Source organism: Podarcis liolepis (genome assembly GCF_965112155.1).
Source record: "Podarcis liolepis genome assembly, chromosome: 1".
Lineage (NCBI taxonomy): Eukaryota > Metazoa > Chordata > Lepidosauria > Squamata > Lacertidae > Podarcis > Podarcis liolepis.
In genome coordinates, this window is record NC_139554.1 from 134806380 (window position 1) to 134818483 (window position 12104).

The 12104-nt window shown below is 47.8% G+C and overlaps 2 protein-coding genes across 4 annotated transcripts in view; one reads left to right on the forward strand and one right to left on the reverse strand.

The window, feature by feature from the left end:
- SLX9 (SLX9 ribosome biogenesis factor) overlaps nt 1-10713 on the reverse strand; it is a gene marked incomplete at its 5' end in the record, with an annotated part of 35317 nt that extends 24604 nt beyond the window's left edge. The window contains 2 exons of one of the 2 annotated variants that reach the window (XM_083475219.1): nt 8584-8686; nt 10559-10713. In XM_083475219.1, coding sequence (XP_083331345.1) covers nt 8584-8686; nt 10559-10693 — 238 coding nt within the window. Of the gene's footprint in view, nt 1-8583; nt 8687-9477; nt 9595-10558 lie in introns of those variants that run through there. The other variant, XM_083475220.1, reaches the window with a different exon arrangement.
- ITGB2 (integrin subunit beta 2) overlaps nt 9570-12104 on the forward strand; it is a 43005-nt gene continuing 40470 nt past the window's right edge. Inside the window, exons 1-2 of one of the 2 annotated variants that reach the window (XM_083473033.1) lie at nt 9570-9690; nt 11997-12084. The gene's annotated coding sequence lies outside the window, so the exon portion shown is untranslated. The remainder of the gene's footprint in view (nt 9691-11996; nt 12085-12104) is intronic. The other variant, XM_083473032.1, reaches the window with a different exon arrangement.

Sequence of the window (12104 nt, forward strand, 5' to 3'; positions counted from 1 at the left end):
AAACCTTGCTCTCCATAAAGACACCATTTCCAAAGAACCATATACTGGCAATCCAGGAAAGCCCTCAGCAGAGTGCCGAGAGGGCACTTTTCAGAAAGCAGCATTGCACAACATGAAGAGACACTGCTAGTGACAATTTTGTAAAATGACACTAGGTAACATCACCATCATTATTGTATTGCTGTGTTGTTGTTACGACTACTATTTTTATTATGGCTATCCTAAACATTTTATGCACTAAAAAGAACCCTATTTCAGACATTGCCCTTGATTTTTTAAATCTTTCTAATAAATTGCACAAAAAGGAGTATAGCTAAAACACTGATCTGTTTATTTCACAACTATACGTCAAGAGTTAAGCCAGCAATCTGCAGCTGTTGTGCAGGGAGCGGAACAGAATTCTGGGTTATGAAATGCTGTGGGACGGAAAGCAGCAACCGGCATCTTTATCTGAGCCAGGTAGCCACTCTGGAAATGAAAACACGGCGGCTTTCTCTTATCTGATTATCCACTTCACCACTACATGAAAGAAGATAAATTTTAAATCTCTACACATGCAAACTGATACCGCAATAGGACAGCCGATCTGTTTCACATTTGTTATTTTTACAAGACTATTAGCCAAGCAGGTCCTGGCCAATCTTTAGACCATTCCAAGATTTCACGTGCCTGATTGGGAGCAGTGCTCCAAGCCATGACGCATCCTCATGACAGTGTTACTCTTTCCCCTTTTTATTATGCTCTGGAAGAACAAGCTGTCATGAGCGCAATAACAGATCGTGATGGTACACGGAGGAGAGAAACATTACAGCACTTTGGGAGAGGTGCATAAGTCCAGTACCAAAATAAAACGTTTGTTTCAGCAGCACTAAGCAGAGATTTATCACTAGTGTAGATAAGCAGAAAGACACAACAAGAGATAGTTGAGGAAAGCCCACCGTTAGACTTCAGATGCTGACATCTTGAGTTTACAGCATCTTAAAGAGTTATGTGAATGTCCAAAGCTCACTGCCAACTCCACACAATCACGGTTCCAATCTTGATCTTTTAACATACCCCTGTGCTTTATGTCAGGGGAAGGGAACCTCATAGAATCATAGAGTTGGAAGAGACCACAAGGGCCATTGAGTCCAACCCCCTGCCAAGCAGGAAACACCATCAGAGCACTCCTGACATATGGTTGTCAAGCCTCTGCTTAAAGACCTCCAAAGTAGGAGACTCCACCACACTCCTTGGCAGCAAATTCCACTGTCAAACAGCTCTTACTGTCAGGAAGTTCTTCCTAATGTTTAGGTGGAATCTTCTTTCTTGTAGTTTGGATCCATTGCTCCATGTCCGCTTCTCTGGAGCAGCAGAAAACAACCTTTCTCCCTCCTCTATATGACATCCTTTTATATATTTGAACATGGCTATCATATCACCCCTTAACCTCCTCTTCTCCAGGCTAAACATGCCCAGCTCCCTTAGCCGTTCCTCATAAGGCATCGTTTCCAGGCCTTTGACCATTTTGGTTGCCCTCATCTGGACACGTTCCAGTTTGTCAGTGTCCTTCTTGAACTGTGGTGCCCAGAACTGGACACAGTACTCTAGGTGAGGTCTGACCAGAGCAGAATACAGTGGCACTATTACTTCCCTTGATCTAGATGCTATACTCCTATTGATGCAGCCCAGAATTGCACTGGCTTTTTTAGCTGCCGCGTCACACTATTGGCTCATGTCAAGTTTGTGGTTAACAAAGACTCCTAGATCCTTTTCACATGTACTGCTCTCAAGCCAGGTGTCACCCATCATGTATTTGTGCCTCTCATTTTTTTTGTCCAAGTGCAATATTTTGCATTTCTCCCTGTTAAAGTTCATCTTGTTTGTTTTGGCCCAGTTCTCTAACCTCAAAGGTTCTCTGTCTTCCATGGGCCCACACCTGACAGCACAGTCCAAGAAGGCAGAGATTCACATCTGGGGTGCTGGAAGGACAGCTTTATTTCCTATCTGCTGCTTCACAGGCCTGCTTCCACCCAGGCCCCAGGTTGCTCTCACCAATACGTAAGATCTTTCAGTGGGCTTCCCTGTGATTTGAAAATCACACCTAATAAGAGATATAAGCCAGACTGTAAAAGTTTGCCATATATTTTTTCTAGCAGTCAAGTTTAATATGATTTATAAACCACTGTCAATAGTAGTTAAACAAAGTTAAACGAAACAGATCCCTACTGAAAGTCTATAATCTAAACACTACAGAAAAAGAAAAAAAAAACAAAGAGAGGAAAGGAGGGGTTGAACTGAACATAAATCCAATCAAAAGCACTAAAAAATTGCAAACATTCATATAATGACTCCAAATTATTATGAAGTGTGCCTCAGATATGGAAGAAGGCATTTCATGGGCCAAAGCCAGAAGCAGCTAAATGGCACTAATTTACTTTTGAATATTAGTTGCCAAACTGCTCACAATCTTTAATTTATTTTTGGGGAAGATGCAACTACAGTGGTACCTTGATTAAGTTTTAATCCTTTAAAGCCCTAAATCATGGTTAGGCAAACTAAGGCCCGGGGGCCAGATCCGGCCCAATCGCTTTCTAAATCCGGCCCGCGGATAGTCTGGGAATCAGCGTGTTTTTACATGAGTAGAATGTGTCCTTTTATTTAAAATGCATCTCTGGGTTATTTGTGGGGCATAGGAATTTGTTCTTTTCCCCCCTTCAAAATATAGTCCGGCCCCACACAAGGTCTGAGGGACAGTGTAATGGTCCCCTGCTGAAAAAGTTTTCTGATAGTTCCAGCCCTGTATACCTGAAGGAGTGTCTCCACCCTCATCATTCAGCTCTGAGGGCCTTGTGGCAGTTCCCTCCCTGCGAGAAGTGAGGTTACAGCAACCAGGTAGAGGGCCTTCTCAGTAGTCGTGCCCACCCTGTGGAATGCCCTCCCGTCAGATGTCAAGGAAATACAGTGGTACCTCGGGTTACATACGCTTCAGGTTACACACTCCACTAACCCAGAAATAGTGCTTCAGGTTAAGAACTTTGCTTCAGGATAAGAACAGAAATCGGGCTCCGGCGGCACAGCAGCAGCAGGAAGCCCCATTAGCTAAAGTGGTGATTCAAGTTAAGAACAGTTTCAGGTTAAGAACGGACCTCCGAAACGAATTAAGTACCACTGTACACAACTATATGACTTTTAGAAGGCATATGAAGGCAGCCCAGCACAGGGAAACTTTTAATGTTTGATGTCTCACTGTGTTTTTATATTTTGTTGGGAGCTGCCCAGTGTGGTTGGGGCAACCAGTCAGATAGGTGAGGTACCAATAATAAAATTATGATGATGATGTTTTGTCAGGCTTTCAGGTACTAATGGGTTAAGTATGTTTAATGCTGCTGCGAAGTATGTTTTAATGCACCTTATGATATTTATTTTAATGTTGTGTTTATTATGAAATACATTTTACCTTATTTTCATAAAATGCTCTTTCTTGTAAAGGGTATAGAAATGCCTTAAAAAATGACTGGCAAAAACAGCTGGAAGTGTGGAAGCAGCCAGAGAAAGAACTGTGAGCAGACGTGTGTCCTGCTTGCCACTCTTTGCACCTCCTGTTCAGCCAAAAGGGCTCTACCTCTGGGCTCAGGACAAAGGGGTAGGTCACCCTCCCCCCACTTCCTATAAAAGAACGGTGGAAAATATTTTAGATGTTACCGTATTTTTCGCCCTATAGGACGCACTTTTTCCCCTCCAAAAATGAAGGGGAAATGTGGGTGCGTCTTATGGGGCAAATGCAGGCTTTCACTGAAGCCTGGAGAGCGAGAGGGGTCAGTGCGCACCGACCCCTCTCGCTCTCCAGACTTCAGGAGAGCCCCAGCGCCAGCTCCACAAGGTCGGGGACAGAGGGAGGCGGACCGCCGCCATCCCGCTGTCTCCCGAAGTGGTTTGGAGGCTGACGGCGGGGAGAAGAGCGCTTCTCCCCGCTGCCTGCCCCACCACTCCGGGGACAGCAGGGTGATGCAGCGCGTCTCCAGGCTGTCCCCGGACCTGATCTCAAGGCGGGCGGCGGGGACTAGAGCGCTTCTCCCCGCTGCCTGCCCCACAAGCGCCTGGAGGGGAAATAAAAATTTTTTTCTTTATTTCCCACCCAAAAAACTTGATGCGTCCTATGGGCCGGTGCGTCCTATGGGGCGAAAAATACGGTAACTTGATTTTTAGCCTCATGCATAACCTTTCACTGCCTAGCGGCACCTTAAAAGAGTTCATATCCGTATGAGTCACACATCACTATACTGAAGCATAACTAGGATGCAGTGGTGAATAGGCAGCATGGTGCATGGGGCTAAAACTACACAGGCTTCCTCAGCTCCAGACAGCCAGGGCCTTGCGCTTGCAGGCCAGATGGGGAAAGGCTTGTGAGGCAGGGAGCAGGTCTTCCAGGGCTCACAGCCAAGGCTTTGTCCATAAACAACCACCGCAGTGTTCAAACAAATTATATTTAGCATGTCAAATGTGTACAGTAATTTAAATGTAGGGCTTATCCGGCTTTGCAAATGAATACAAACAGCAACCATTTTTGCCAGTCCCTCTGGCACCTACGCATGTGCCAAACACTGGACAGAGACACTCTTCCCTGACAGAGCTATTACTTGCCCATCCTCCTCTCCAGCTGGTTGTGAGGAAGGTAAGTGAGTACTAGTTCTGGAGTTTGCTTTGCTTCTCCTTCCCAATCCTCTTTCATCACATCTCTGAGATTGTGCAAGCCTGAGGGGAGGGACTGGATCACTGTAAGCCACTATGGAAGCCTTTTTGGGCTGAAGAATGGGGTAAAAATCCTTCAAATAAATAAGTAAATCTAGGGCAAATGAGTGGCTAAAACTAAATGCATTATGTAAATTCCAAGACCTGAACTGCTGGAATAAACAGCAAGGCTTGAAAATTTTGCTTCTGGTGTGCAGAATAAATGTTGCCACCTGCTGACAGAAAACGAAGTAGAGGAAGGGCTCATCCACACAGCTGTTTAATGTGCATAGCAGGCGTCCTGAACCTCCATTAGTTTTCCATTGTCCATGAGGTTCTCTTCTGGCTCACTGCTTTCCCACACTTTCCCCTCCCTCAAACTGGATTTTTTCGCATCCTCTTGTTTTTGGAGGGCCCATGGTATGAGAAAATGAAGGCTGAGGGAAGGGAAAGTGTAGGAAGGCACTGAGCTGGAGGAGAACATCACATGGACAACAGATAATTCATGGTGGTAGAGGAAGATTAAAAGGTAAAGGTACCCCTGACTGTTAGGTCCAGTCACGGACGACTCTGGGGTTGCGCACTCATCTCACTCTATAGGCCTAGGGAGCCAGTGTTTGTCCACGACAGCTTCCGGGTCATGTGGCCAGCATGACTAAGCCGCTTCTTAGTCATGAGAACCAGAACAGCACACGGAAACGCCGTTCACCTTCCCGCCGGAGCAGTACCTATTTATCTACTTGCACTTTAACGTGCTTTCGAACTGCTAGGTTGGCAGGAGCTGGGACCGAACAAGGGGAGCTCACCCTGTCGCGGAGATTCGAACCGCCGACCTTCTGATCAGCCAGCCCTAGGCTCTGTGGTTTAGACCACAATGCCACCCGCGTCCCTAGAGGAAGATTACTATCCACATTAAACAACAGTATGGATTGGACTACAGGGGGTTGGACAAGAGGACCCTGAGGGTCCCTTCCATGAGCCTGAAGAGAAAGGGTGTAAACAAAACCAAACACACCAAGACCTATGAACATTGTGAAGACCTGCCATCATGCTGGAAGATACCAATAAAACTTAGTTAATGAGATCATTTAAGTTTTTATGCAACACACACACATCAATCTATTGTGATGCTGAGAAACTCCACAAAGAGAACTGCTCATTCCCACACTGAAGCATCCAAATTTTCACTCGCCGTGGCAAGTGTGCTATTTCCACTTACCATAGAAAGCCCCAGCCTCCTTCCTAACCCTGCTGCTTCAGATTGTCCCACTGGTTGCACAGCATTGGCTAACACAGAATTCCATTTGCCAGATGAAATGCAGAGCATTCTAGATTAGTGCCTTGCTATATGAAATGTTATCATCACAAACTATAGATGCAACTTGAGATCAGGAAAGTAACAGCTGCCACATTCCTTATTAAGCACTTGAAACTCTCTAAGGCCATGAGTATTACCAGGCCATAATTAAAATTAAAATACTGTATACAGTCATACCTTGGTTTTTGAACAACTTAGTTCTCAAACATTTTGGCATGAGTGTTCTGGTTTGCGAACTATTTTTGGAAGCCAAGCGTCCGCCAGGGCTTCTGCACTTTGGTTTTCGAACATTTTGGAAGCCGAACAGACTTCTGGTACGGATTCCGTTCAACTTCCAAGGTATGACTGTACTTAAAAATCTATTCTCATGAGCTAGAAGCTAGACTCTCAATTGCTAAACTCCTTTCACCAACATTTCAGATATGACTATTAATACTAACATTTTTCTTCTTGAAATAAGGAACATTGAGTCCCACTCTCTCCAGCTAAAAAATAGCGCAGGGTCCAGCTCAATAATGAACTCATCTGCAGCTGCAATCTTCAAGGCCCTTGTGCATCCCAGGGAGGAAAAACAGATTACTAAACATAATATTTCAATTTTATATTACCCTGCAAAACCAATATGTTAATAATGCAGAGAACAGCTATAACAGCAACCTTTGTGGGCATTTACTAGACAAAAGCTTAATGCATTTTGAACACTGAAATAGAAACTGCTTTTATTACATACATCATAAGCTTTCATTTTCATTCTGAATGGCTTATCTCTCATGCTTTAGTTTTAATTTTAAATCAGAAATATTTATATCTGAAGAGCTCAGAAGGAACTGTCAGTAAGTCACAGAATGTATTTTACTGTACTTCTTGCAAACCTTTAAACACAAAGAAGCATCATTCTGCAAGGCCAGTTGAGTGCCCAAGGAACGGTGACTCTTCGGCTCAAGCCTTCCACCTCTCCTGACCTGCTCTGACATGGCCACAAGCGGATCCAATGCGTGCACTCTTGTTTTCAAACTCACTTGCATTCCCTACTACATCCAAACTCAAGAGAATCTATTTCGCTCGTAAACAGTTTGCCCCTGGCTTCATCCACCTAGTTTTAAACTAATCCGTTTTCCTGACTTTAGATTTATAAAGTTGGTTTAAAAGCACATCCTCCTCACAGGGGTGCTAGAGGAGGAGAGGGAACAGGGAAGAGCAGAAAATTGAGGCTTGTGCACACAGCCTAAGAACAGAAGAACAGCCGGGTCCAGGGCACTTCCTTGGCTGCGCCTCCCTCTCACAATAAGCTACAGTTTAGTGTTAAATGCAAAAGGTCAGGTGATTTGAGAAACCAAGTTACAATGTGCACGGATGCACTGCCTGAATTTCCACAGGGCAACACATTATGCAATTTCATTATTGCAAAAATAAATAAATAAAAATTATTAACATTCATAACACAATGGGAAACCTCTCAAAACAATTCAAAAGCAGAAGCCGCCCATGACGCTGCTTTTGCAAGCTAGAGATGATAAGGGTTCCCACCCAATTAATGACTCAGTCCTAACAGGAGGATCCAAGAGGCATCTCACAAGTAGCACATAACGCCCCACCCCCCAAAGGTGAGAAATGACTCTCCTCTTCTTCTGTCTCCCCTCCCCTCTCCCCTCTGGCTTGGACCATACACAAGCCTCCCAATTTACACTTGGTGTTTTGCAAGCCCTAAATAGTTTCTTTACCCCAGAAATCTCTCTTATTTCTTTTCCTCTCATGTTTGTGAAGCTGAAGCAGACGCTTCTGGCTACTTTATGGTGTAATTTGTATCGTTTTCATTAAGAAGTTTAATTAAAATATTGGGGGGTTGGGGTGGTAAGCAGCATAAGGGATCATCTACACTTCTTTTGGTGACACATTTCTTGGCATCAGCCCACGCTTGAAAGTGCTGTGTCAGAGTGTTTTCTTCTTCTTGCCCCAGTGCTTTCCCACAAAAATCCACTCTTTGCTGCTGAATCAGAACCAACAGCAATCTGTAGAAAACCGAAATGGCCATTTGGTCCAAGTCAGCATTAGAAAGTGGGTTTGTTGCCGGGGATGCACAGGGGGGAGTGCTCAGACACAGCACTTTAAAGCACGGATCTGTGCCTAGAAAGCGTGGGGCAAAGGCAAGTGTGGATGAGCCCAGAGGTAGGGTGGGCAGTGTACCCTGCTACGTTATTAGAGAAGCGAGTGTCTTGTTCCAGGAAGGGCATTCAAATACAATAGTTCAGCAAACCAAAACTATGCCTAGTTTCATACAAACTGCTTCAAAAGTGTTGCCAGCTTGAGAAAAACCTTACATCTGACTGGTGTTGGCTTAAACTGTATGTAAATAGGGTTAACATCTTCTGGTGGTCTAAAATTCAACAGCTAATGAGAACGCACTTTTTAGTGGAAAAAGTTGTAACCCATTCCAAAGAATCTAGCCAATTTACAAATTGTTGAAGCTAGGAAGAGAATAGGTTTGCTTCAGTAAGTGAATTTCTGCATTCTTTGTCACTGTGAGGCAGATGTACTAGAAAATCCTTAATTCTTACCCTTTATGGCTGAAGAAATGCTTTTCACATCAATGTCCAACGTCTTCACCAGACTTTTTGGATCAATCTTCACTCCAGCAAAGACGTTTGAGGTCATAAATACCTGGTCCCAACACAGACAAGAACAACAAAGAGTCTTGTGACACCTTCATCATGGCATAAGCTCAGGTTTTATCATCAGATGTGATAAAAAAAATGTTAAGAATAAAATGTGATGTAACTATTCCCTTTGTCCCATGCACTGTTGTTGTTGCTGGCATCCGTCTGTCTCAGGAGACAATAGAAGAGGGCACCTTTGAGAGTAAAGTCAAACCATTGGAGAGTTACAGTGCCTGCTGTAGATAATAAAGAATGATAAAGGAGAGACATGTTTTGTTGCAGCTGGGGCAGATGAAGATGTTCAGTTTTGCTGCTACAAGTGCAACATGGTATTTCTATTAGGCTGCTATTTCTACTGCACCATCCATGAGCAGGAGAACAAAAGCCATGGGCCTAGCCGGGGGGGGGGACTACCCCCCAAGTAAATAAATAGGAAAACTTATCGCATCACAGAACTTGTTCTACCCCCTAACAGAGTCTGCCCCCCTCAAAAAACAAATCCTGGCAACACCTATGACAAAAGCATTAAATATACTGGCCAGAATATACTAAGCCGGAGAGTTGTTACTTTACCATATCTCAAGTATAAAAGCAAAATTTTGGTCAGTTTTTATTCTCAAAGAATTATTTCTGTAATCAGTGGATATTCTTTTTTTTCTTCTTTTTTTTTACTTCTACTATAACTTTTGAGCCAAATTGGTGAATAAAAAGTAGAGGCGATAAAACGATTGAAGAAACCACCCCTAAACTGAAGCGGCAGTTGCAGGATCCTTTCAAACTTTGCTCACTCCTCACCTCCTCCTGTCCTAAGAAAGTTTTACCCTCCAGAAACGTGTCCTGTATCACCATCTTGTGGAAAACCTTGTTCTGAGCACTGAAGGCACACACGCTGTAGGTGCTCCCAAGTGCCATGGGCTGGACCAGGGCTTTTTTCCAGCTGGAACTCGGCCCTGGCCCTTCTCAGGTGGGCGCCATTGCCATTCCAAGAGAAGGAAGGAGGCCTTCAGGGTGAGTCGCAGCACCTCTACTTCTGGAGAAACAGCCCTGGGCTTTTGACGAAGGAGTCGAGGGGTGTCAACTTTCTCAGGCGCTGCGTAGGTCATCTGCCCAGATGTTGCCCCAGGGGCTGCTGGAAACTGCTTCTCTGCAACATCTGGCGGGCCAGAGCTTCCCACACACCTGGCACACGCCCTTCCCCCCTGGTGCCAGGGGCGCAGGCTGGACGTATTGGGGGGGGGGCAAGAAGCCAGTTATCTGTGGCGCAATGGGTCAGAGAGTTGAGCCCTTCCATTTACTTACTTGCACCTACCCCCCCCCCCAAAATGCCAGGTGCTGCAAAAGGAGCAGGAAGGGGGCGAGGAGGCTGCATCTTCCTCAGTGGCGTAGCGTGGGGGGTGCAGGGGGGGCCGGCCGCACCGGGCGCAACATCTGGGGGTTAGGGTTAGGGGGCGCAAATCCACGAGTTAGGGGGCGCAAATCCACGGGTTAGGGGGCGCAAATCCACGGGGTAGGGGGCGCAAATCCACGGGTTAGGGGGCGCAAATTACTTGCCTTGCCCCGGGTGCTGACAACCCACGCTACGCCACTGATCTTCCTTTCCTCCTCCGCCTCGCCAGCGAATAATGGGGCGGACGAGGCGCTCGAAGACCAGAAGCCCCCCATGAAGGGGCGCCTCGCCTCTCTGCCACTCTCCGCCCAGCCCCTTCTCGAGCTCATGGTGGGAGGGGGAACCCCGAGGCCATCCAGTCCACCTGCCGGCAGGCCAGCCGGGGCTTCAGGCGCCGGACCCAGGCAGCCAAACCCCCAAGCGAGGTCGCGGCAACGCCGGACGCCGCCTCCGCCCGCGCGGCCTCGTGGAGGAGCGCAGAGGCCTCACCTGGCCCGCCGTGGCCCTCGCCGCCTGGGCGCCCGTCGGGAGCGGCGCCTCGTCCTCGCCCGGGGTCCAGGGGCCCTTGGCCGGCCTGGGCGCCGCCCGGTGCAGCCGCGGCCGCCTCGCCGCTTTGCCCACCATGGCGGCGGCGGCAGGAGGAGGAGGAGAGCAGGAGGAAGGCTCGGGAGAAGGCCGAGGGAAGTCGCCCCCTCACGGCGCCGCGGGGAAGCGCCCAGGCCGCGCGCCGCGTGCTGCCGTCTCCCTCAGCGCCGCGACGAGAAGGCCTTTCTGCCTGGCTCGGCCTCGAGGCGGCTTACGGAGGCCACCCGGGGGAAGCGGGGGAGAAGAGGGAGCCATGCCGGAACGGAGAGCACGCAGGCGGCCCTCGGGTCCACGGCAGCCCGGTCGCGAAGCCCCACCAAAGCCGCGAAATGCCCTTGCCAGGCTGCCATTCTGAGGGGAGGCAGGCGCGTCTCTCGCGGGTCTCTCTCGGCCGGCGAGCGCGGCCTGCGCCTTCCCTTCGGCCTCCCTCGGGGCTTGTGGCCAGGCAAGAAGAGGCCGTGAGGGCGCCCCGGTGTCCAAGATGGGCGCCTGTCTGGTTCCTCCATGTCCGGCTTCTCTCTCTCTCTCTGTTCCAGAAAGGGGGAGAACCAATGGAGGAGGAACGGGCCGCGCCCTTCGAAGCCCCTTCTTCCTTCTCCACCTGTTCACCCCACCCTTCTTGCCTCTGTCTCCCCAGGTGAACCCCACTGACTTCAACGGGGTTCAGGTTGCCCTCCTGACCCACAGGATGGCTCTCCCCAGCATAGCTGTCAACGTTTCCCTTTTCTTGTGAGGAATCCTATTCGGAATAAGGGAATTTCCTTTAAAAAAGGGGAAACGTTGACAGCTAGGCTCCCCAGGGAGGCTCGCCTGCTGCCCCCATGGGACGCCTTTAGGGGCCAGGCGAAAATGTTCCTCTTCATAAAAAATTGTAGAATTGGGAGGGACCCCAAGGGTCATCCAGTCCAGCCCCCTGCAATGTAGGTATCTCAGCTGAAGGGTCCATGACAGATGGCCATCCAAGCTCTGCTGAGAAACCTCCAAGGATGCCACCTTGGATGGATAATGCCACCTTCCCTCCAAGCAGTGTCAAAACAGCTCTTAACTCTCAGAAAGCTCTTCCTGATGTTTAGCCAGAATCACCTTCTAACTCGAAGTCATTGGTTTGAGTCCTACCCTCTGGAGCAGGAGAAAACAAGCCTGCTCCATCTTCCCTCGAGATATTTGAAGATGGCTGTCATATGGGATAGCTGCATAGTCCTGCCTTGCAGGGGGTTGGACTGAGATGACCCTTAGGGTCCCTTCCAACTCTACAATCCTATGACTTCTATATCTCCTCTCAGTCTCTTCTTTTCAAAGCAAAACCTACCCAGCTCCTTCAACCATTTCTCATAAGGCTTAGTTTCCAGTCCCTTGATCCTCTGGACACCTTCCAGCTTGTCAACATCTTCCTTAAAATGGGGTGCCCAGAACTGGACACAATATTCCAGGTGTGGTTATGTATCTGCTT